General features: G+C 44.4%; 1 protein-coding gene and 1 long non-coding RNA gene across 3 annotated transcripts in view; one reads left to right on the top strand and one right to left on the bottom strand.

The window, feature by feature from the left end:
* The window catches only part of ACSS1 (acyl-CoA synthetase short chain family member 1), a 66721-nt gene extending 62683 nt beyond the window's left edge, over positions 1-4038 (top strand). Inside the window, exons 13-14 of one of the 2 annotated variants that reach the window (XM_054021591.1) lie at positions 1576-1694; positions 3512-4038. In XM_054021591.1, coding sequence (XP_053877566.1) covers positions 1576-1694; positions 3512-3691 — 299 coding nt within the window. In that variant the 3' untranslated portion in view covers positions 3692-4038. Of the gene's footprint in view, positions 1-204; positions 811-1575; positions 1695-3511 lie in introns of those variants that run through there. The other variant, XM_054021592.1, reaches the window with a different exon arrangement.
* Positions 4039-20702: 16664 nt separating this feature from the next.
* On the bottom strand, positions 20703-23069 carry LOC128833609 (uncharacterized). Its single transcript, XR_008444297.1, has 2 exons — positions 22904-23069; positions 20703-22125 (listed from the first exon to the last, which is right to left on the bottom strand). It is a non-coding gene; the product is annotated as an uncharacterized LOC128833609 (long non-coding RNA).
* Between the last annotated feature and the right edge of the window lie 239 nt (positions 23070-23308).

The following is a 23308-nucleotide window of genomic DNA, read 5'->3' on the forward strand; positions in this document are numbered from 1 at the left end:
GGCGTAGGGATAGGCATTCTCAGTGGGGGGCTCTAGAACTGACAAGCACCAGACCCTGAATCTTGCCACCTTCAAATCTCTCTCTTCAGTTTTCCCTACCCCAGCTAATGAAGGTAAGGACCAGACCAATCTTATTCTTGCTGGAATTCAATCACCATTGCTTATTTAACTCAGAGAAAGCCTTTTTTTATTTATTTAAAAAAGAATTGGATACCATCTCCTTTCCTCATCTGTGATCTCTGCCCCAGGAAGCTTATCGCAGACTGAAGGAGAAAATATTTGTGGGAGCCCCTTGTTAAGATACTGGCATAACATCATTGGGACCCTTTTTGTTCTAAAGGCAAGTCAACACTTAAAATGCTGCATCAGCACAGCTGTACTAATGTAGCGCCTTAATGAAGACACTCTAAGCTCATGGGAGAAGCTCTCCTGTTGACATAGTGCTGTCTACACCGGGGGTTAGGTCGGTATAACTACGTCGTTTGGGGGTGTGGATTTTTCACACCCCTGAGTGACATAGTGCTACTGATATACGTCTGTAGCATGGACCCAGACCTAAGTCATACTCTTCCTTAAAGTTAATGGGAGCTGCATCCCTGTAAGTGAAACTAAATCTGGGCCAGTAGAATAGCAATGCTTCCGTAACTCATGCTTATGGGGTGCAGGGATCTTAGATACCAGATTCCCCTTATGAGTCTTATGTCCCATACACCGAGACACAAAAAGATGAGTTAAGGATTAAGTGAAGGAACTTCACTGTGCATTAATTTCGTAGTTTGTGGGGAGGGAGAAATTATTTAAGAGCTTGTCTACACAGGAACATTTAGGAAAATTAATCTGAAACAACTAAAGGTGTGAATTTGAAGTAGGTTAATTATATTACATTAAATCGCTGTGTGGATGCTGTTATTCAAAATTAAAGTGACTTTAACTTGGTTTTGCTTAATTCACTTTGGAATTGAATTAAGCTAAACCAAATTAAGGCCACTTTTATTCCAAATGAGGGTGTTCACAGAGGGATTTAATTCGGTTTAAGTAATCTAGTTCAAATTCACATCTTTAGTTAATTTGGATTAATTTTCCTGGCTGTCCCTGTGTAGACAAGCCCTTATCCCCTTACCATTATAAGGGGATAGTGTTTTACTGTAGTGTTTGACTCCATTTCAGTAAATGAAAATAAAGGTTTGTTCTCAAGAAAATAATTTGAAACAGGATCCAGAATCCTGACCTCCATGGGCCAGATTCTAATCTCAGTTATGCTTGGTGACTTCAGTGGAGTTACTCCAGATTTACCATCACTGTAACTGAGATCAGAATCTGGTCCAGGGACTCCAGAACAAGGCATATGAATCGTTAAGGACCTGATTCTGCCATCCTTACTCACCACTACTGTGTAAATAAGCTGCTGGTATTCTTGGATGCACCTGCAGTGTGAGGTATTACTCAGAATGAGCAAGGTAGACCCTAACCCTGACAGTTGAAACAGCACCTATGCACGCAGTCCAACTGAAATGAATGCCTTTCCCAACCATGATTTAATGTACAGTACACGCCCTCTGTTTACTTCCCTTCCAGGTGCCTTTGCTTTCATAGTGTTAAAAGAAGACACAGCTCATACAGAACGCGTTAAAGAAGAGCTCAGATCTATAGTTGCTTCCAAGATTGCAAAGTATGCTGTGCCTGATCACGTTCTGGTAGGTGTCTGGGGGCCACCATTGCAAGACATCTTGTCTGTAACCCACTTAACAGGCCTGATCCTGCCCCCAGTAACGCTGCTTTGTTCCTTCCTGGCAGAGCAGCCTTAAAGCCAGGTTCACCAGATAGATGAGGAAGTCCTCTGTAGTGCAGAACTGGCATAGCAGCCCTAAGCCACTCCTCCAGGCTCTGGTGTCGGGAGTATATCAAAGGCATGGCTGCAGGAAAAGGGGGATGGCTGGAGTGCTAGTGCACCTGGGAATCCTTGGTTGCAAAGCATTCTCCTGGGGGGCTACTGCAGCGGTGTACAATTTAGAGTAGCCCTGAGGCTGTTCTACTTATGCCAAGGACTGAACCAACCCTAGAAATTTGGAGTGCACAAAGAAACCAGCTTTTCTACTTCCGCCTCCAAACCACATTAAGCAGAGTTCTGGCACGGGGGGATCTGGCCCCTCCTGTTTAAAGCATGTACAAACAGCCAAGTTGCTTAAAATGTCTGATATTTTCTACCTCCATCTTAATACAGCATCCCTGCTGCACTCATATGCCTCTGTGTCTGCTAGACCCACAGTACGGTTCATCAGAATGAGGGGTGCACTGATGGGAATACAGAGGTATATGGAATATCCCCGTGTTTTAAAAAAAAATCAAAATTTAAGGGAAAGGTTGGAACATACAAGAGCAAAGCTACAGTTATAGTACAACCCAAGATGAAGTGACGCATACTTTGCACCACCAACTGATGCTCATCTCACCCAGGCATTGGAAGACTTACTCCCAGAGCCATCAGGTGTTCCCAGGATTCCCAGATAGTCCCAGAGTAAAGTCCATGGCTGATCATACTGCTCCCTTTCCCTACAGATTAGCAGTTAATGCTCTTCAGTTTTCTTACCCACTGGCCTGTTTTCGGCATATATATCCAAAAACAGAGCAGTCGTATGGCAGGTTGCGTGGCCGGTCTGTGCAAAGGAGCTATCCTACAGAAGCCAGACAAAGGCTATGTCTACACTACACAGCTTTTAGCGACATGGCTGTGCCACTAAAAGTCACGCAGTGTAACCGCTGTTTGTCGGCCCTCTTGCTGACCTAAAACTTCCACCCCCAAAGAGCGGCGTTTGCGCCCTGCCAACAAAGCTCTGTTCACACTGGCACTTGTCACCGGCAAAACTTTTGTCGTTCAGTTGCCAGTGTAGACAAATAGTAACCCTTCAGGTCCATTGCTATGGCCTTTCCTATGACCTTATCAGTTAACATTAAGCCTTGCCTGTACATAGGAGGTAGCGGACTACAGTGGATAGGACGTGGGACTGGGAATTAGGAGACCTGAGATGTATTTCTGGCTCTGCCACTGACTTAGAGTATTATGTGACCTGGAGCAGGTGGCTTAACTGTTCCGGGCATTAGATTCCACATCTACGAATAGGGATGATGATACCTACCCGCTTTTGTAAGCCACGTTGAGATTTATGTGAGTGCTCAGGCCAAGATTTCTAGACACAGGTGCCTATGGGTAGGCTTCTAATTCTGTAGTTTAGCACCTGAATAAATAGCCTGATTTTCAAAAGTGCTGAGCACCTAGCATCTCCCATTGGGCCAAAACTGGAAAAAGAAAGGAGAAAAATCCATTAAAAACTAATAAAAAAATAAACATCACCATATTCCTTCTTCCTGGACTGTGACCACCATGCCTTGCTCTTAAACAGTGCCCAGGAATCTCACTAGGGATATGCAGTGGGATCATTTCAAGGCTGGGTTCACTCAAATAGTTTCATCAGGATCAAAGTTCTAAGGCAAGTGTATTTGTCCTTCTCTTCAGGTAGTGAAACGCCTTCCGAAAACGCGATCCGGGAAAATTATGAGAAGGGTGCTGAAGAAAATTGTTGCTGACCAATCCAGTGATTTGGGAGATGTCACCACGCTGGATGATCCAAGCATCGTCGCAGAAATACTAGATGCCTACCAGAAATACAAAACCGAGCAGTCTGCATCTTCATAGGAAAGTCTTGAGTCTCTTTCCAAAAGAAATTCAGAGGAACATAAACAACCATCCAGATAATTTTGCTCTTTCATGGACTATCATCAAATTCTGCTCACTCCTAAGAGAACAAAATGATGATTCCTCTCACAACATACTATAATCTATCATCGACCATGGTATACAGCTGCCTTCTCTTTCCTTGGAAACCATGGAATACACACTGTGAAGCATCACATGTTAAGAACCTTCTGAACAAGTGCCTGACTGAATTTGCCAAAACTAAGTGTTTTCACACTATTTTTAGGGAAAGCAGCCTTTTTAGGTTTCCACTAGCTGCATTAAAAATAAACAGCTAGTAAACTGTTTCTGACTGTTGAGGTAGGTGATGTTTTTAATGCTTGAAGCAATACTTTCCCCCTCTGCTCCCAGACACTCACGGGGAGAGATTATATAATACATTTTGCCATTTTGGAGAACAGTCAGAGAACCCAGATCTTCAATTTTTCATTTCACTTAGAATCATAGAAATGGGCTGGAAGGGACCTTGAAGAGTCATCAAGTCCAGCCCCCTGCCTTGAGGCAGGACCATGCTAGACCTTCCCTCATAGGGGTTTGTCCAACCTGTTCTTAAACACATCCAATGATGGGGAAGCCACAACTTAAATCTAACTTGGTTATCCCAGCTCAGGTAGCTGCAGCAGTGGTGTCTTTTTAGCACTGCTGTATACTCAGTGTATATTGCATGTGCACGATTTGTGAAATGGACCACAGATCAAGTAGCCATATTCTTTTCATTACAGTTGCTTTGGTGCTGATCATGGTTTTAGGCCTCACCACACGTGGCTCAAAACAGTCAATCTGGGGTCCAAAGGATCCCAGCCTTTGCCTTTCCCTTTCCTTCCCCAAACTCAACGAACCTAGGCCCAGATCCTCAATGGTCTTTAGGTCCCTAACTCCCATTGAAATCAGTGGCATTGAAGCACCTAAATACCTCTGAAGATCAGCACCTACTCCCTTCTAGGTAACATGGATCTCAGCTCCCATCTGAATCTGGAGCTGATTAGCCGCCTCTAAGCCCATGTTGCCTCATGTCCCAGCTGGACAGGGATGGAGCCTGCAGCTGTCACTTATTCTACATTTTACAGCAACTACATCTCTCTTTCCACCAGTGCCCCTCAGGCCCCCAGTCCAGCACCTCGTAACTGGGGAAAAGGAAAGAACAGAAGCAAGATCACACAAGGAGTCTGTGGCTGAGACAGGACTTGAAATCCAATACAGTAACTCCTCACTTAGCATTGTAGTTATGTTCCTGAAAAATGCGACTTTAAGCAAAACGATGTTAAACAAATCCAATTTTCCCATAAGATTTCATGTAAATGGGGAGTTAGGTTCCCAAGGACATTTTTTTTTGCCAGACAAAAGGCATTATATACATAAACAGTATACGATTTAAACCATTTTAAACAAGCAATTTAATACTATACTCAGCAATGATGTTTGTGAAACTCTTCTCCCCTCCCCTCCAGCCTCCTGAATGCTCAGTCCCGGTTGACTGTGAAAAATTAACAGGTGCTCTGCACCCACCGGCAGTGAAGCTCCCCCTATCACGCCACCTCCTTCCCCTGAGCGCGGTGTCCCTGCTCCTCCCCCAGCTCCCAGAAAGTCCTAACAGCTGGTTGGCGGCATGGGAAGTTCTGGGAGGGAGGGGGAGGAGGTGGAGAAGAGGAAGTTGTGCAATGCTCCCTTGTAAAGTCGCTGCTCTTCCAGAGAATCCTACAAGCAGTGGACAGAGCAGGCAGCCAAACGACATTATAAGGGAGCATTGCACAACTTTAAACGAGCCTGTTCCCTAATGGAGCAGGGACGGAACATTGAAACAGCCCTAGGATATTTTGAAACCCTTAGGGAACAGGCTGTACCAGGGTTCACTCACCGCTGGGGTGTCTCCTTGTGGCTGCATCTGTGGAGTAGCTCTGCCTGGTCTGACCACCCCTTCCTTCCTTCCTTCCTTCGCTTGCGCTGCAGCCCCTCTTGCTCTCTAATTGTAGCAGTGCTTCCTCTTTGTTGCTTGGTGCTCTGCTCAGGGCACTAGTTTTCTCCTTGTGGGGTAACAAAGTCTCACTGGACCAGCTGTCTGGATGCCATTCCAGGCTGTCACTTTCCCAGTGGCTGGTAGGGGAACCTGGGTGATACTCCAGGTTCCAGCCAGGAACCCTATCAGCAGCAACCAAGGTCTGCACAGCCCCATCCCCTGCTGCCGTTTCCTACTCCCCCTTCCACAGGCTTTCTTCTTCATTCTCTGGGTAAGCCCTTCCTTCAGGGTCAGGATCAGCATCCCAGGGCTTCTGCTCCACCCCTGGGTTTCCTCCTCACCACCTCTCTGCTCCCGGAGAGTGACTGCAGACCTCCACACTGCGGCACCTCATTTCCTGGCTTTATACAAGCCCCCTGCACACTCCTGCCTAGGTGGACGCCATATTCAATGAGTGCTTGTCAGACAAGCCCAGGTCTCCTCTCAGGTGCAGCTTACTTGGTTAAGTAGCCACCTTAAGTGGTGTGGGGTGAACAGCCCCACAACAGCTCAGTAGCACTGAGGGTCTCTCACTTTTGAAGAACAGAAAAAGTGAGCGACATCTGGGTGTTGTTGCACTGTAATGAATTCTGTGTGATCTTGGGTGAGGCACTTCACCGCCCTGTGCCCAGAGCCTCGTCTGCAAAACGGGGACGATTGTGCTTCCCTGCCTCACGGGGGCTCAGGTATGGTAGCAGTGGGGGTGATGTGAGAGGTGTAATTCTCTTGCTGCCATCTTGGTGCTGACATGACTTGCTAAGCACCCCCGCCTTTCTCCTGCAGGGAGGGAATGGCTTCCCCACTTCCAAATATCCTCTTCACATGTGGACACAGGGCCCACCCCTGCTGAATTTTACTGGCAGGGGATGCAGACTCCATGCATGGGCTTCCTGAATAGACAATAATTTTCCTTGTCCGCAGTGGTGGTGTAGCTATGTTGGTCCCAGGATATGAAAGAGGCAATATCTTTTATTGGACCAACATCTGTTGGTGGAAGAGACAGAGTCAAACAGACAGACAGAGCTCTGTGTAGCATGAAAGCTTGTCTCTAACTTTTTTCCTGGTCAGTAGCTAATAAATTTAATAGATTAAAACCATGCTTTAGGAGTACCCCTCCCTTTCTAATGCTACAGTGATGCTACATTGTCTTTCCATTCTACTCCCATTGAAAGAACTCTCTGCAAGATGTGTGATTAGAGCTTTGTTGCACTGGGAACAAGGGGAAGGAAAATCACTTTTAAACTACTTAAGGAAAATAATTAGGATAGGATAGGGAAAAAATAAGGGGAACAGAAAATAGTTGTAGAAAAATATTCGTCTTTTATAACGATTTAAAGTTTACATTACTGTTTAATTTGTATGTTACCTTGGCCACAGGCATTCAGGAGTGTTAACCTGGAAGTGGACTGATTGGTACAAAAAGATTTCCCTGCTGCTTTTTGGGGATTAGGAGGTTAGAATATACTCGATTGGTACCGTAATTGGGCCTGATCATCCTCTCTATGGGCATGGGTCAGTGCTTCGCAAGCAGTAGCTACATCAAATAGTTAAGTGATTGCCACAGTAATTTCTACACTACTGTGCACCATTTGGAGTCATTGAGCCAAAACTTGCAATCCTACTGCAAACCAAACTCAGGCTAAACTTTATGGGCTTCAGAGAGCTGCAGCATTTGGCCCAGGATCAGAGTAACTAATCAGAACCTGCGTTGCAGGCAAAATTGCATATTTTATCTGTCTGTATTAAAGCAGCAGCCCAGAGAGAGGGTAGCTATGAGCTCTTGAGCCATAAAAGAGTCTGATGCCAGGTGACTAAACATGGAAGCAAACCTCAAACTGTTTGTGTATAATCTGACTCCTCAGACATATGCGTTCTTAGATCACACTTTGCCTGTGTTGCATTCTTTACAGAGGAGAGTGACCTTTGTACATATGTATATTAGATTAATCTGTCATTTTTATTGTCACGAGGGGCTGCAGTATTAATGAAATACAATAAGCAGGATCCTCCTCTTCCATGGAAAATCCTCAGAGCTTCCTCCTTATCACTCCAGTGCATTGCACATTCCTGTGCAAAAATAGCAGTGTGAGCTCCCCTCCCCATTCCCTTGTAATCCCCTTAGATCCATGCGGGGGTCCTGTGGTGTCCCAGGACCATAGATCCAGAAGTTCTCTCCCTTACAAGTTTGTAGTTAGAAGGCTATTAAAACTCCACGAGATGCCCATCCTATTTTTCTTCCACCACCATGAAACAAAACCATTAAAGTGCTCTTCAAACAGAAAACATTCAGAAATGCTTTTTACAGAGTGGACAGACTCACTTGTTCAAACAATTGTAAAATTGCCTCCATAGTAATGAAGATTGATGTTGGGAAAGAAAAACAACCTTTTATGAGGACTGCACAAGTCACATAAAAGCAATGAAACTATTTACTATGTTGTGGAATAATGGACTTTTTGTATTGGAGTAACCTCAACTTTCCAACATGAGCGTTGATACTGTAAACACTCTCACACGCACTTCTTTGCTCACCTGAGCAGTCTGTCTGAGATGACACAAGTAAGTAAAGTTAAGTGTGTGGGTAAGGGTTTGCTGGTTTGGGGCTATAGTCTCTTCATTCATCATCTGCTCTGGTGAGTGAGTGGGGCAAAGCCATATCTTCTGTTCGTATAGAATGTGTGTCTTAACATAAAAGTACTAATGGAACTTAGCTGATACAAAGGTTACAGATTTATTCATGTAACTGTTCAGTCCAGAAGGGGCCAAATTCATAGCAATAACCCTTATGTAGTGATAGCATACAAAGTATGTACATACTCTCGTATTTCAGCCATAATGAGCCAGAAACCTGGTGAATTTCTAAAGTCATGTAAACAACTCTACTAAAACCATTTTAAAAAGTAACCCATTAAGCAAGATCAGAAGACTTCATGCCCAGTGGGTATTGCAATTAACTGTGAATCCTCAGCGCCTCTTCTTCCTGGCAATGATTTCCATAAGTTAGTCAAGCTGTTGAAAACGTGTCAAGTAGGTATTGCTGCTTTGAGGGAACCTCAGTTTGGCAGGGCTCAGGACTGCTACTTTTGCGTCGTGCAAGAAATGAAATATGCTCATAGATGATTTTGCCAAGATGAAACTTTCCAACTAATAGGTAAAGTACCAATATTTTTTTCTGATCTCCTATTAGATTATGGAGGCACTGGCTGCAGTCCCAAAGTAAGGTTGAATTGTGTTTTGCACTTAATACTATTATGTACTTCACCACTATCTTGGTGCCTAATTAAAAATGTACATTCTAGCTTGCAGGCACTCATGTAGTAAGACATTAATGAAACATCTTCGAGGATGAGGGACCATAGTCCTCCCCAGAAGAGTCACTCACTGAACACTCTTGAGGCTCCGCTCTGAAAGCTGTTCTTGGCAGGCAGGCAGGCAGATTCACAAGCCCCACTGAAATCATTACGGGTTCATAGGGACTTGGCCGTGTGGCTTAAAATGTACTTATTTCTTTCCTTGGAACGTTGGAGGGATTGAAGCTTCCAAATAGCCATAGGCCTTCCTCCTCTTGAAATTGCTACTCACCCAAGCTGGTCATGTAGGAGCTAGAGATATGCAAAACATTTAAAAGAGGGGGGCGGAACAGATTTACTGACATTGGCTTCATTAATGAAGAACAAAAGCAAAGGTAATGGAATTTTCCAAACATCTTATTGGCCAACATTAGCTTGTGAAATTGTATTTTCCAGATCACATTTGCCTTTCCTGCAGCTGATATAGCATCCTGAATTATCTTTATACTCTTTTTTTAACTGAAGGGCTACTAGGAAATTTTAAAAAGGGAAATAAGATTTTGCATTGACTACAAATTCTCTTTGTCTATTGCCAGTCTTGTAGTGAACCAAATGCTTTCTGTATAGATTTGTGTACATGTCTAACATGCACATTGTTTCATTACTCCACTTGTCCCCACCTATGACTTTTAGCCATATTGCCTTTTCCCTCCTCTGTGGATATGCATGTTTGTTAAATACTGTGGACATAGGCCATGATTCTCTTAATTTTATTTAAGGTCATTGTTTTGTAGATGTGGGATATAAATATAAAACAAATTAACAAAGCACCTTGAACTTCTATTTTTTTGTTTTCTTGTAATCATATGGTTTAAGTAAAAACTTGTTTTTTGACCAGGATCCAGATCCTCACAGGTATTTAGGCACCAGAGCCTATATACCTGTGCAGATCTGGGCACAAGTGCCTTAAAACTGGACTCTGGAATAATATATGTATTCAGATTTTCATTAAAAGAAATCCTTGTCCCTATATACAGTGTGTCTTCTTTTCAATGCCAGGCATAGCTTATGCACCTTAGCCTTGACATAAACCACCTATCCCTTAAAGTTTTTGAGGTATGGGTTTATTCAGCTCCGTAGACTCAAATCTGCCTTTACTGATTATTGTGATTTGTTTACACATGGTTTACTTTTCAAAATCAAAGGAATTTCCTAGATCAAGATGAGTTAAATCTCACTCTTGGATTCAAACACAGTGCCAAAATTGTTCAGGTTTACTTAAGACTCTTCTCACTGAACAATAACCCATTAAGAAGCACTGCATTTGTATTGTAAAACTCCCACCACAAAACAGAGCTACAGAAAGGGGGGTTCTGGGCTGCACTGTTTCTTCCTAATGAAGAAACAAACTGAATTATTTTGATAGTGGCCCCCTAGGCAGGTACAACACATTACAAAGAGCAATCTAGTTTGAATCCTATTTCTGAGATTTTTTTTACCCACTTGTCTCTTCAATTAAATTTCTAGGCAGTTTTCATTGTTAATTTCTTTGGGCAACTCAGCCATAGAGCTGCATCACTGCGAACTCAGATGGTATCACAAGTTGCAAAGTGAGATGCACAAATGAAAAAGACGAAAACTGACTTTTTGGAGAATGGGAGGGAATGTTCAATCTCACGAGAATTTGCATCTATCCAAAAGTCATGCTTTAGCACAGTGGTTCACAAACTTTTGTACAAACTTTCACACAGCAAGCCTCTGAGTGCGACCCCCTGGATAAATTAAAAACACTTTTAAATATATTTAACACCATTATAAATGCTGGAGGCAAAGTGGGGTTTGGAGTGGAGGCTGACAGCTCGCGACCCCCTGAGGGGGTTCTGACCCACAGTTTGAGAACCCCTGCTTTAGCAGATGAAAGTGAGGTAGTATTTTGCCAGGTGCTGAGTACTATCTGCAAATGTCAAGAGTACAGATAGCACATCTCTGCAAAGGGCCTTCCTTGTCTCCTAAAGTCCAGTGAAGATTTTATTTAAGCCTTAGACTACCAGATTAATAACACCATTCAGCTAATACAGATGAGTATGTAGCATGTTGTTAACTGCCCCCCCCCCCCCCAAGAATGCAACTGCCCCCTCAGCAAACTCACTTGGACAAGCATCCAAACACATTTGCAGCTCATGAATGCTCCTACATCCATTCTGACAAGCATCACCTTGAAAATGTGAGCTGCTCTCAAGAGTTAAAATGTATTTCCCCTCCTTACTGTGTTTTGTGCTTTAGCTGACCTGGTGATTCATTTCCTGGCACAATTTCTCAGTACAGTATAATGGGCGAGTCTCTGTGTCTTCAGCTCACACCTCCCCTGCTATTCTGGGTTATTACAGTAGCCATTATGGGTATAGTAGCAAGTTACATCCTGGTTTCAGCAATGAATTTCTGTTATTTAACTGTAACCCTGAGAAGTAACTTAACTTTTCAGATTCAAAAAGTCAGTTTTTTTCTTGCCAGTCCTCTCTTGTGTGAGGATGTTAGTCACAGGCTTGAGCATGGCCTTGGTATCACCATGCAGTGTGTAAACACAAGGGAAAAGGCATCTCTAAGCAGCCGGTAATCTAGTACTACTACTTTTGAGGAGCACTAATCAGGGGTATATAATAGGTGACTTTTGGAGCTATTAATAAATGATTTGTATAGATTACAGTTTCCAAGTAACTACCACTCAGGCTGGGTCACAGGCACTTGGTCTCTCTGTGCCTCAGTTTCCCATCTATAAAATGGGGCTTATAGTACTTCCCTACCTCACAGGGGTGCAGTGAAGATAAATATACTAAAGATTGTGAGATGTAACGGGAGCCAGATTAGTACAAGAAAGGAAGGATCTGCCACTTGCTGTGGCGTTTATTTCTGTGGACAGATGTTTACTAGGAACTAGGCTGAAATCCCATAACTCAGTCAACCTACAGTCACTATCCAGTGCTGACTGAATTCAAGCCAAAAATGGTGAAAGGCTCCACATCCCATTTGCATTCTCCTGAGCAAAGTCCCTTCTCCTTGAACATTATCAAAATTATAGTGTTCAGAAGTATGTTAATAGATTGTCAATACATGCTAAAACCTGGTTGGTATGGACCTTTCACCTTTCTGGCGCTTGCTTTCCTATTGATCTAAACATCTAAAAGTTAAACTTTGCTTCAGGATGATTAACAATGCCTTGGCTACCACCACACCCCTGCATTCTATTTTTTATAGAAATCACCACCTCATTCCCAAGGACGGAGAAGGAGCCAATGAAGTTTTAACGCTGTAGCAGTCGTAAAACCTCTTGGTCAGAGTGAGGGCTTCTAAGGGAATTGAGAAAGCTGAAAGAAAGCAGGAAACTAAGGCTACGTTTACACGGGAGCTGGAGGTGTAATTGCCAGCTCAGGCAGACATACCTGCATGGTGCCGATCGAGCTCACACACTAAAAATAGACGTGTAGCTGCAGCAGCACAAGCAGCTGGCTGGACTACCCCCTCTGCTCAGACAGGAAGGTATTTGGAGCAGTTAGCTTCTCCCATCACCAGGGGCCTTTTTCATTTTTAGCATGCTAGCTCAATGAGAGCTAGCACTGTTGTGTGTGCCTGAGCTGTACATTACACATCCAGCTCCAGTGTAGACATCTCCAATCTTCCCTCCGTAGGGTACGTAATTGTCCAGACTGGGTCAGACCAAAGGTCCATCCAGCCCAGTATCCTGTCTACCGACAGTGGCCAATGCCAGGTGCCCCAGAGGGAGTGAACCTAACAGGTAATGATCAAGTGATCTCTCTCCTGCCATCCATCACCACCCAGGCTAATGAAATACTAGAAATGCACAGCCTTAGAGCAACCTTACTAGGAATGTCTGCTGAAAATCAGGACCTTGCTGTCACATGGCAGGGGGAGCAAAGGAGCTGTCCATTCTTAATCTTCTGTAGCTCAGTGCTTGCAATGGTGTAAGAAGGTGCAAGAGGAAATCAACACGAGTAGTGAGGAAACAAAGGCAGCTTGTGAACAAAGTAGCCAGGAGCAACCGGGGAAGAATGGAAGGAAACAAAATGCAGTGGAAAGGGAGAGAGAAAAAGGACACAAGAGGCCTCCCTCCCTCCTGCCTTGCACTTTGGGTCATCATTTACATCTGTGCAAAGCAAGCATAGCATGGGTGTAAAATGCTAATACCTCAGAGGGGCTTTTCCCATGTACTTGCACTGGTGCGAATGACAACTCATGGTGCTAGGCCAGTGGTTCTCAAACTTTTGTACTGTTGACCCCTTTCACACTGCAAGCCTCTGAGTGCGACCCCCCCTTATAAATTAAAAACACTTTTACAATATTTAACACTATCATAAATGCTGGAGGTGAAGCGGGTTTGGGTGGAGGCTGACAGCTCACGACTCCCCACATAATAACCTTGTGATCCCCTGAGGGGTCCCCCCCCGTTTGAGAACTGCTGTGCTAGGCAGTGGGAAATCAGGCCCCAGGAATTAGATAAAGTTACAGAGTAGAAAGGGAGCTTGTGTTGTGCTATATTGTCAGTCAGCTTTTTTGAGCATGCACTGTGTGTTGGGAGACTAACGAGCTAAGTTGAGGCCTTGTCTACATTAGGTGAAAGGGCATTGCCTACCACCCTTGAGTTTTGTAGTGCCTCTATACCTTGCAAACTGCTATGCCAGGCTTTTGGTGAGCATTGTTTGCACCTTTTTGCTGAAACACCTGGTAAGATGTCTTTAACTCAGATCTCAATCTGCAACAGGTTGGGAAACTACAGGCATTGGAGGTCATCAGTAGACCCAGTGCTCATAAATCCACCCTTTTGCAGCAAGCACTGTGTACCAAAGGCACCAGGTGAAAGTTCAGGTACTTGCCAAGGGCCATAAGCCGTTCATTTATAAATGAGGGTACCACCAAAGTCCAATAAGACTTTTGGTGCAGAAATTTACAAACGTTGTCTGCCTTTATTTGAAAAAGTGAGGGAGCCTCTTGCCAGGTCTTATTCATCTAACTCACCTGGGGTGAAATTCAGCCCCCCTCCTTGAAGTGAATGGGACTTTTCCCATTGGCTTAAACACAGCCAGAATTTCAGTCCTCCTGTATAGACTGTGATCCTTTATACCGAGTATTCCTTTGTAGCCAAGAAATCAGCCAATGGCTTGACAGGGTTATTTTATCCCATCAGTACAGCTTATTAGTGCCATCTAGTGGGCACAACAAGTTTCACAATACAGTGAAGATCTCTGGAATAAAGTCTTTATGGGCCAGCCAGCTTTTTGAGATTAATTTGCACAGTTCAGTTGACACCTGACCAGAATGTCTGTACAAAAGTTCTCCATTATCCAGGTTTCTCTCACTAACAGCTGGAGCCTCTGCTCAGTGAAGTCAATGGCAAAGTTCTCATGGACTGTAAAGGTGTAGGATCAGGGCCGTAGTTGTCCTGACAATTATTGGGTGTGATCAAAGCAATTTAAGCACCTAGCTCTGGAGTTTAGGCACCTAAGTCCCAGTTTTACACACCACTGCAAGCCACAAAACTCGTGCTTGGCTGCTGCCTGCACCTGTAGGCACCTAAATCTCACTCGGCACCTAACTTTCTGCTGTAAAAGTTTCCTGGGGCTTTCACACTACTGCCTCCCTAAGCCCCAGAGTGATTTACTAACCAAGGGAAGATAGGCATCGCATGCAACTTAGGCACCCTAGAGCTTGAGCTTCTGAGCACACCTACTAGCTCAAGTCCCACCCAAAATCCACATGGAGGAGCAGAGCCGTAACTAGCTATTTTTGCGCCCGAGGCAAGAATATAAAATTGTGCCCTACCCCCCTCCATATAATTTCATAGTAGTTACTTTGTGTAAAAAAAAAAAAAAAAGAAAAATACGTAAATAACAAGAATAATAACAATAATAGAACATTTATTTTAATCATAAGTTCAGCGTACAAAATCAACTAATACATATAAGGTGTGCATCATAGTGCATGTAACATACTATTTAAAAAAAGAAGAACAGGAGTACTTGTGGCACCTTAGAGACTAACAAATTTATTAGAGCATAAGCTTTCGTGGACTACAGCCCACTTCTTCGGATGCATATAGAATGGAACATATATTGAGGAGATATATATACACACATACAGAGAGCATAAACAGGTGGGAGTTGTCTTACCAACTCTGAGAGGCCAATTAATTAAGAGAAAAAAAAACTTTTGAAGTGATAATCAAGCTAGCCCAGTACAGACAGTTTGATAATAAGTGTGAGAATACTTACAAGGGGAGATAGAGTCAATGTTTGTAATGGCTCAGCCATTCCCAGTCCTTATTCAAACCGGAGTTGATTGTGTCTAGTTTGCATATCAATTCTAGCTCAGCAGTCTCTCTTTGGAGTCTGTTTTTGAAGTTTTTCTGTTGTAATATAGCCACCCGCAGGTCTGTCACTGAATGACCAGACAAGTTAAAGTGTTCTCCCACTGGTTTTTGAGTATTATGATTCCTGACGTCAGATTTGTGTCCATTAATTCTTTTGCGTAGAGACTGTCCGGTTTGGCCAATGTACATGGCAGAGGGGCATTGCTGGCACATGATGGCATATATCACATTGGTAGATGTGCAGGTGAACGAGCCCCTGATGGTATGGCTGATGTGATTAGGTCCTATGATGATGTCACTTGAATAGATATGTGGACTCTGAAACCTGTCATACTATTTAAATAATCACAAATAAAATTTAGTTGTAGAACCATATCAGATACGATTAACGATTTATTTTTCAAACTTGTACTTTTTCGCTTTTAATGAGGCAAATTCATCGATAATTGCATCAAAATTATTACTCACTATTTCACGTTCTATTGACAAAATGGACATATTTGTTAATCTCTCCTGACCTCTGGTTGCTCGAAGGTAGTTTTTAATTAATTTGAGCTTACTGAAGCTTCTTTCGCAAGAAGCCACAGTTACTGGCAAGCAGAGAAATATTCTTAATGCAATTTCTAAATTTGGATAAGATTCGGCCAAATTATATTAATGAATTAATTGGAGAAGGTCCAAACCAGTTGCGCATGAAACGTTTGGAAACAACGCTAACGCCTGATGTTTAAAACTCTGAATCTGACGAAATTTCGGAGGCATTCAAATCGCTGTCATATTTGAGACTTAAATCCACTACTGCTTTTTGAAGAATAGTAGTGTCCATTTTAACAAGTGGACAATTTTCGAAAGAAAATCAAAATCAGAATATCTCATTTAAAGTTTCATATCTCCAATTTAACTCAACTATTATGGTATCAAATACGTTTTTTATTTGTACTTTGAAAGATTGTTCAGCTGATAAATTAGAAGATACGTCTGCACACTCAAAGTTGCTGCCTTTTTACTTTTCGCTTTCTGGATTCAATAAATTCTGCTGGTATTTCTATATTTTCAGCCTTTTTTTTACAATCTGTAAAAATATTGACCATATCGTTATTGCTTTCACGCATCTCTTGTAAAATATTTTGTAATCTGTTGATCATTTTACAAGCCCGAGAAACAGTGACGCCTTTTGCTTGTAGGGCTTTATTCACTCTGTCAATATGAGTTAGGATATTGCACCATATGGATGACATGCAAAAACATTCATAATTAATATTTTTAAGAAGGCTATTAGCTGTTGATACGTCTTCTGGACATTTCGATGCAACAGCGACATTTTTTAGAGCCTTTTTCACTTCTGTAATCTGCGAATTTAAGGCTTCAATTGATTAGCTCTTGATGACCATCTAGTATCAGCATGACCATTTAGTGATACTTTTAACATACCCATTAAAATATCCCAGTGACTGGTTGAATGAGAAAAAAATGTGTATAACTTTTGTACAGTGGCAAAGAATGAAACCGTAGAAGAATTTATGGTTACGTACTCCAACTAAATTTAGACAATGGGCTGAACACGGTACAAAATTCGCTATTTTTTTGCAAAATGACAGCTTTGATGCCTTTGTACACACCTGACATATTTGCGCCATTATCATAGCCTTGGCCTCTTGCGTTTTGAAGATCAAGCCCATCATTTTCGAGCTTCTTTATTATTTCTTCGGCTAATCCACTTCCCATTTTTTCTTTGATTTCAATGAAGTCTATGAAACTTTCTTCTATAGATACAATTCCGTTATCAATTCTCACGTATCTCATAATCTGGGACATTTGCTCTCGATGAGATATGTCTGATGTGCAGTCCAGAAGGATAGAATAATATTTAGCTTTTTTAATTTTGGATATAATTTCATTACAAACTTGGTTTGCTAGTAAGCCAATAAATTCATTTTGTATAGCTGGTGAAAAATAATTCACTGAACCTTTTTTGTGAGTTACGATACGCTGTTTTAGTTGAACATCATAATGACTTATAAATTCCAATAGATTAAGAAATATTCCTGAATTAGGGTTTTCTATACTGCTACATGATCCTCTAAGTGGTAAATTGTTTTTGGCACAAAACATCACAGCATCAAGAATAATTTTAAAATTTGTCTCCATTTTTGTTTATCAGTTTCAGTAGCTTTTTGTAGTGCATCATCAACATTCTCCGCTTAATAATCTCTTTTGTAAGGATTTCCATTTACAGAAATTTTCACGATTGGAAAAATTTAAACTGTATTGTGGAACATGAAAATTCAACCAATCATTAAATCCTACTTTCTGATTTGCAGTATTAGGTTTGGTAAAGCGCTGATCGAATAACATGCATGGAAAACAAAAAATGGACTTACTAGTTTCCGAGTAAATAAGCAAATTACGCTCTACGGTTTCACCATTAAAAAGCTTTTTAAAAAACCAGTCTCCTGAAAATTTTCTTCCCTCTTCCGATGTTGATTCACGGAAATCTGCAGATTTTCCCTGGTCAGGTCCATGTTCAATAAGGTGGCATCTTATTTTATCGTTTATACAGGGCCAAGATGGTGGATCGTTAAAATTGATTTCAATGATTTGCCTTGCAGAGGAATTACGTTGCTGATCGCGGCCGTTCACATTAGTTTTAGTCATGATATCGAAGGTGTCTAGTGTCTCATTGTCAGTAATCGATACTGAAGGTGACGTTGTAACCTCACAATCCAATTGCTGGTCGATAGCAACAATATTTTCTGAAGTTGTATAATTCTCTTTGTTGCTATTAGATAGTGGTGCTGAACTTATGACATCAGAGATGTCAGCTATTGGCATATTCCCATCGTTTGATGCATTTTTCACTAGCCATTTCCCCATTGTCATTTTTTCATTTTCTACTGTAGCATGTTTTTGTCGTTTACGGTATTCTGCCCCACTCAGACATTTAGAATTCATACTATTCATAATGCAGGGTCTTGTACAATAGACTGGAACAAAAATTAAAAATACATAAATAAATGTATTGAATTGGTCTAAAAATTAAACAAAATTAATATATTATAGAAATCGCAGATTCCCAATCTGTGATCTCCATAAGAAATAAGGAATGATAAACAAAGGCACTCACCATTTGGTGGGTCTTAAGCGGATCCGAGAAATCCTAATATATAATAAGTGTGTGCTCACTGGGAATACTAGAACTCGATTACTCGAATGACTTGTTGTGTCTGCAGACAAACGCACTGACATCTTTTTTCTGTGCCCCTCGCCCTTGTTACGGCACTGTGGAGGAGGAAGGAACAGCACCCACCTTATATCTTTTACCTAGAATGTGGAGGACCCAAGTTTAATTCCCCTTTCTCTGCTAGCAGGGGAGAAGGAAGACCCCTGTTAGACCTACCTCTCAGGAGAGGGCTCTAACAACCAAGCTGTAGGATATTCCAATGTGGGGCTCCCTTTGGCCTGGTCTACACTATGACTTTAATTCGGATTTAGCAGCGTTAAATCGAATTAACCCTGCACCCATCCACACAACGAAGCCATTTATTTCGAATTAAAGGGCTCTTAAAATCGATTTCTGTACTCCACCCCGACGAGCGAAGTAGCGCCAAAATCGATATTGTCATTTCGAATTAGGGTTAGCGTGGCCGCAATTCGATGGTATTGGCCTCCGGGAGCTGTCCCACAGTGCACCATTGTGACCGCTCTGGACAGCAATCTGAACTCGGATGCACTGGCCAAGTAGACAGGAAAAGCCCTGCGAACATTTGAATTTCATTTCCTGTTTGTCAAGCGTGGAGAGCACAGGTGACCACAGATAGCTCAGCTCATCAGCACAGGTAACCATGCAGGCCGATAATCGAAAAAGAGCACCAGCATGGACCCTACGGGAGGTACTGGATCTGATCGCTATATGGGGAGAGGATTCAGTGCTAGCAGAACTTTGTTCAAAAAGACGAAATGACAAAACTTTTGAAAAAATCTCCAAGGGCATGATGAAGAGAGGTCACAATAGGGACTCAGATCAGTGCCGCGTGAAAGTCAAGGAGCTCAGACAAGCCTATCAAAAAACAAAGGAGGCAAACAGTCACTCCGGGTCAGAGCCGCGGACATGCCGCTTCTACGCCGAGCTGCATGCAGTTCTAGGGGGGGCTGCCACCACTACCCCACTTCTGGGGTGGGGGGTGGGGAATTGGCCCTGAGCTTTTTGCGTTTGGCTAGCAGGGATCTTCCCTGTTACCAGGCACGCGGTGAGGGGAGGGGTACAGCGATCATCCCAGATAATTCATGGCGGGGGGGTTAGTTTGGTTTCTGCAGGGATCTTCCCTGATACCAGCCATGCGGTGGGGGGAGGGATAAAGCGATCATCTCAGAGAATTGGATGGGTGAGGGGGTTAGTTTGTTTTCTGCTGCTGAAGGTTAACAGGAAAACCGCAGCAGTCAACGGGCTTTGCTTGGTATGTGGAACAGGAGGGCACAGAAGCCAAAAGACAATGGCTTACCGTGGCCGCATGCAAACTGAATTCTGTTGCCCGGACCTGCGTCTGGGATCTCTAACACCAAAGCCACAGACACTCAATATTAAGATGGAAAATGCAACCTTGTACTGAAATCATATGTGCTATGTAATGTGAATAGTGTTGTTCACCGTGAAAGAGTATAAGCATTGTTCTGTAAAATGTATCATTTTAAAAACTTCTCTCCTTTTTTTCAAGCCTCCCTCCAGCAGCTGCAAATTTTTCAAGCCTCCCTCCTTTGTCCCGAAGGCTATCTCAGATAAGGCGGCAGAGAAAGAGGACACGAGACGAGATGTTCACGGAAATAATGGAATGCACCCGCAATGAAAGAGCTCATTTGAATGAGTGGAAGGACATGGTATCTAAATTTAGGAAAGATGCCAGTGAACGTGAGGTCATGAGGGATGCTCGAGATGAGAGGTGGCAGGCTGCAATACTCGGGCTGCTGCGTGATCAAATTGACATGCTCTGGGCGTCTGGTGGAGCTTCAGGAACAGCAGCAGGATAACAGACTGCCGCTGCAGCCGCTGTATAACCTCCCTCGCCCCTCACCATGTTCCATATCCTCCTCACCCAGACATGTAAGTACGTGGGGGGGGGGGGAGGCTCCGTGCACCCTCCCACTCCACCCCCATGGACAGCCCAACCAAAAGGCTGTCATTATATTGAATTTTTTCAGTGGCCTTTTACTTCCCTCCTATCCTCCTCCCAAACCTCACCCAGATTACTTTGTCGGTTCTCTCCCTATGTTTATAATCAATTAATAAAGAATACATGATTTTTAAACGATAGTGACTTTATTTCCTTTGAAAGCAAGCTGGGGGAAGGGGAAGAGTGGGTTCCTTACAGAAAATGAGTCAATAAAGGGGGCGGGTTTTCATGAAGGAGAAACAAACAGAAATTTCACACGGTAGCCTGGCCAGTCATGAAACTGGTTTTCAAAGCTTCTCTGATGCACAGCACTTCTTGGTGTGCTCCTCTAATCACCCTGGTGTCTGGTTGCGTGTAATCAGCAGCCAGGCGATTTGCCTCAGCCTCCCACCCCGCCATAAAGGTCTCGCCCTTACTCTCACAGAGATTGTGGAGCACACAGCAAGCAGAAATAACAATGGTTTGGCTGAGGTCTGAGCGAGTCAGTAACGATCGCCAGCGACCTTTTAAACAGCCAAATGCACATTCTACCACCATTCGGCACTTGCTCAACCTGTAGTTGAACAGCTCCTGACTCCTGTCTAGGCTGCCTGTGTATGGCTTCATGAGCCATGGCATTAAGGGGTAGGCTGGGTCCCCAAGAATAACTATTGGCATTTCAACATCCCCAACGGTTATTTTCTGGTCCGGAAAGTAAGTCCCTTGCTGCAGCCCTTTAAACAGAGTAGTGTTCCTGAAGACGCGAGCGTCATGAACCCTTCCCGGCCAGCCCACGTTGATGTTGGTGAAACGTCCCTTGTGATCCACAAGTGCTTGCAGCACCACTGAAAAGTACCCCTTGCGGTTTATGTACTGGGTACCCTGGTGCCAAGATAGGGATATGGGTTCCATCTATCGCCCCACCACAGTTAGGGAATCCCATTGCAGCAAAGCCATCCACTATGACCTGCATTTCCCAGAGTCACTACCTTTTATAGCAGCACCTGAGTGATTGCTTTGGCTACTTGCATCACAGCAGCCCCCACAGTAGATTTGCCCACTCCAAATTGATTCCCGACTGACCGGTAGCTGTCTGGCGTTGCAAGCTTTCACAGGGCTATCGCCACTCGCTTCTCATCTGTGAGGGCTGCTCTCATCTTGGTATTCTGGCGCTTCAGGGCAGGGGAAAGCAAGTCACAAAGTTCCAAGAAAGTGCCCTTACGCATGTGAAAGTTTCGCAGCCACTGGGAATCGTCCCACACCTGCAACACTATGCAGTCCCACCAGTCTGTGCTTGTTTCCCAGGCCCAGAATCGGCGTTCCACGGCTATAACCTGCCCCACTAAAAGCATGATCTCCAAAGCACCGGGTCCCGTGGTTTGATAGAATTCCATGTCCATATCCTCATCACTCCTGCCGCCGCGCTGCCGTAGCCGACTCCTCGCTGCCTGGTCTTGCAGGTTCTGATTCAGCATAAACTGCACAATAACGTGCAAGGTGTTTACAATGTTCATAACTGCTGTCTTGAGCTGAACGGGCTCCATGCTTGCTGTGGTATGGTGTCTGCACTGTTCACCCAGGGAAAAGACGCAAAACGGTTGTCTGCCGTTGCTTCCCTGGAGAGGGGGGAGGATATACCCAGAACCACCCGTGACAATGTTTTTGGCCCCATCAGGCATTGGGATCTCAACCCAGAATTCCAATGGGCGGAGGAGACTGCGGGAACTACGGGATAGCTACCCACAGAGCAACGCTCCAGAAATCGACGCTAGCCCCGGTACATGGACGCACACCACCGAATTAATGGGCGTAGTGTGGCCGCATACTTTCGACTTTATACAATCTGTTTCCAAAATTCGAATTCTATAAATTCGGATTAATCCCGTAGTGTAGACATACCCTTAGTGTCGCTTGTCGAAGCTGTTCCCGGAGGCTAAATGACACAGTGATTAGAGCCGGGGGCTAGACCCTAGCTCTCCCACCTCCCAGGTGGGGCCCCCATTCTCTCTCTTTCGCCGGCCCAGTGACTAGGGCCTGGGGATAAATATGTAACTAGTCATTACGCCAGAGGGCGAGGTCCGCTCCCACACAGTTCTTTCCTGTGAAAAGCCTGGGCAAACCCTGGAGACCAGGGTCCGGCACTGCCCCGAGAGCACGTGGTTCGCCCTCACCCCTCCCATCTTCCTCAGATCAAACCCCTTTTCGCTGGCGTGTGGGGGTTTGGCCCGAGAGACGCTTTGGGGGTGAGCGGATACAGCCCCCCCCCCAGGCGTGTTTGGCTCGCGCACGCCATGGGGAGCAGGCTGCGTGCGCACACGCCGCAAAGCACGTCGCAGGGGCACTCACCGTCGCACGACGCGGCTCACCGTAGATGTGGGGCGCACGGGGGGGGGCGCAGGAAGGAGACTGCGGCTCAGCGGCACGGCCCCACCGCCAGCCGTTGGGCCGGGGGAAGCGGGAGGCGCGCGTGACTACAGGGCAGTTACCCGGAGCCAGTGACCGTTGGTCCCCAAGCGGGCGGCGCGCGGCGGGGGCGGGGCCTGTGGAGGAGGGCGGTTGGGGGCGTGGCCAGGAGGGGGTGGCTGGCTGCCGGCGGGAGCCTGGCTTGTGCTGGTTGGTGGTGGCGGGAGGGGCCTGGCCGGGTATTGTATTGCTATTGGCTAATTGCTGTATACGTCATCTTTCTGCGCGGGCGGCGGCATGGCCGTTCCCACGCCCGGGACGGTGGGCGTGGCTTGTGAGGCGGCGGGC

The sequence above is a fragment of the Malaclemys terrapin genome, chromosome 3, assembly GCF_027887155.1.
Source record: "Malaclemys terrapin pileata isolate rMalTer1 chromosome 3, rMalTer1.hap1, whole genome shotgun sequence".
Taxonomy (NCBI): domain Eukaryota; kingdom Metazoa; phylum Chordata; order Testudines; family Emydidae; genus Malaclemys; species Malaclemys terrapin.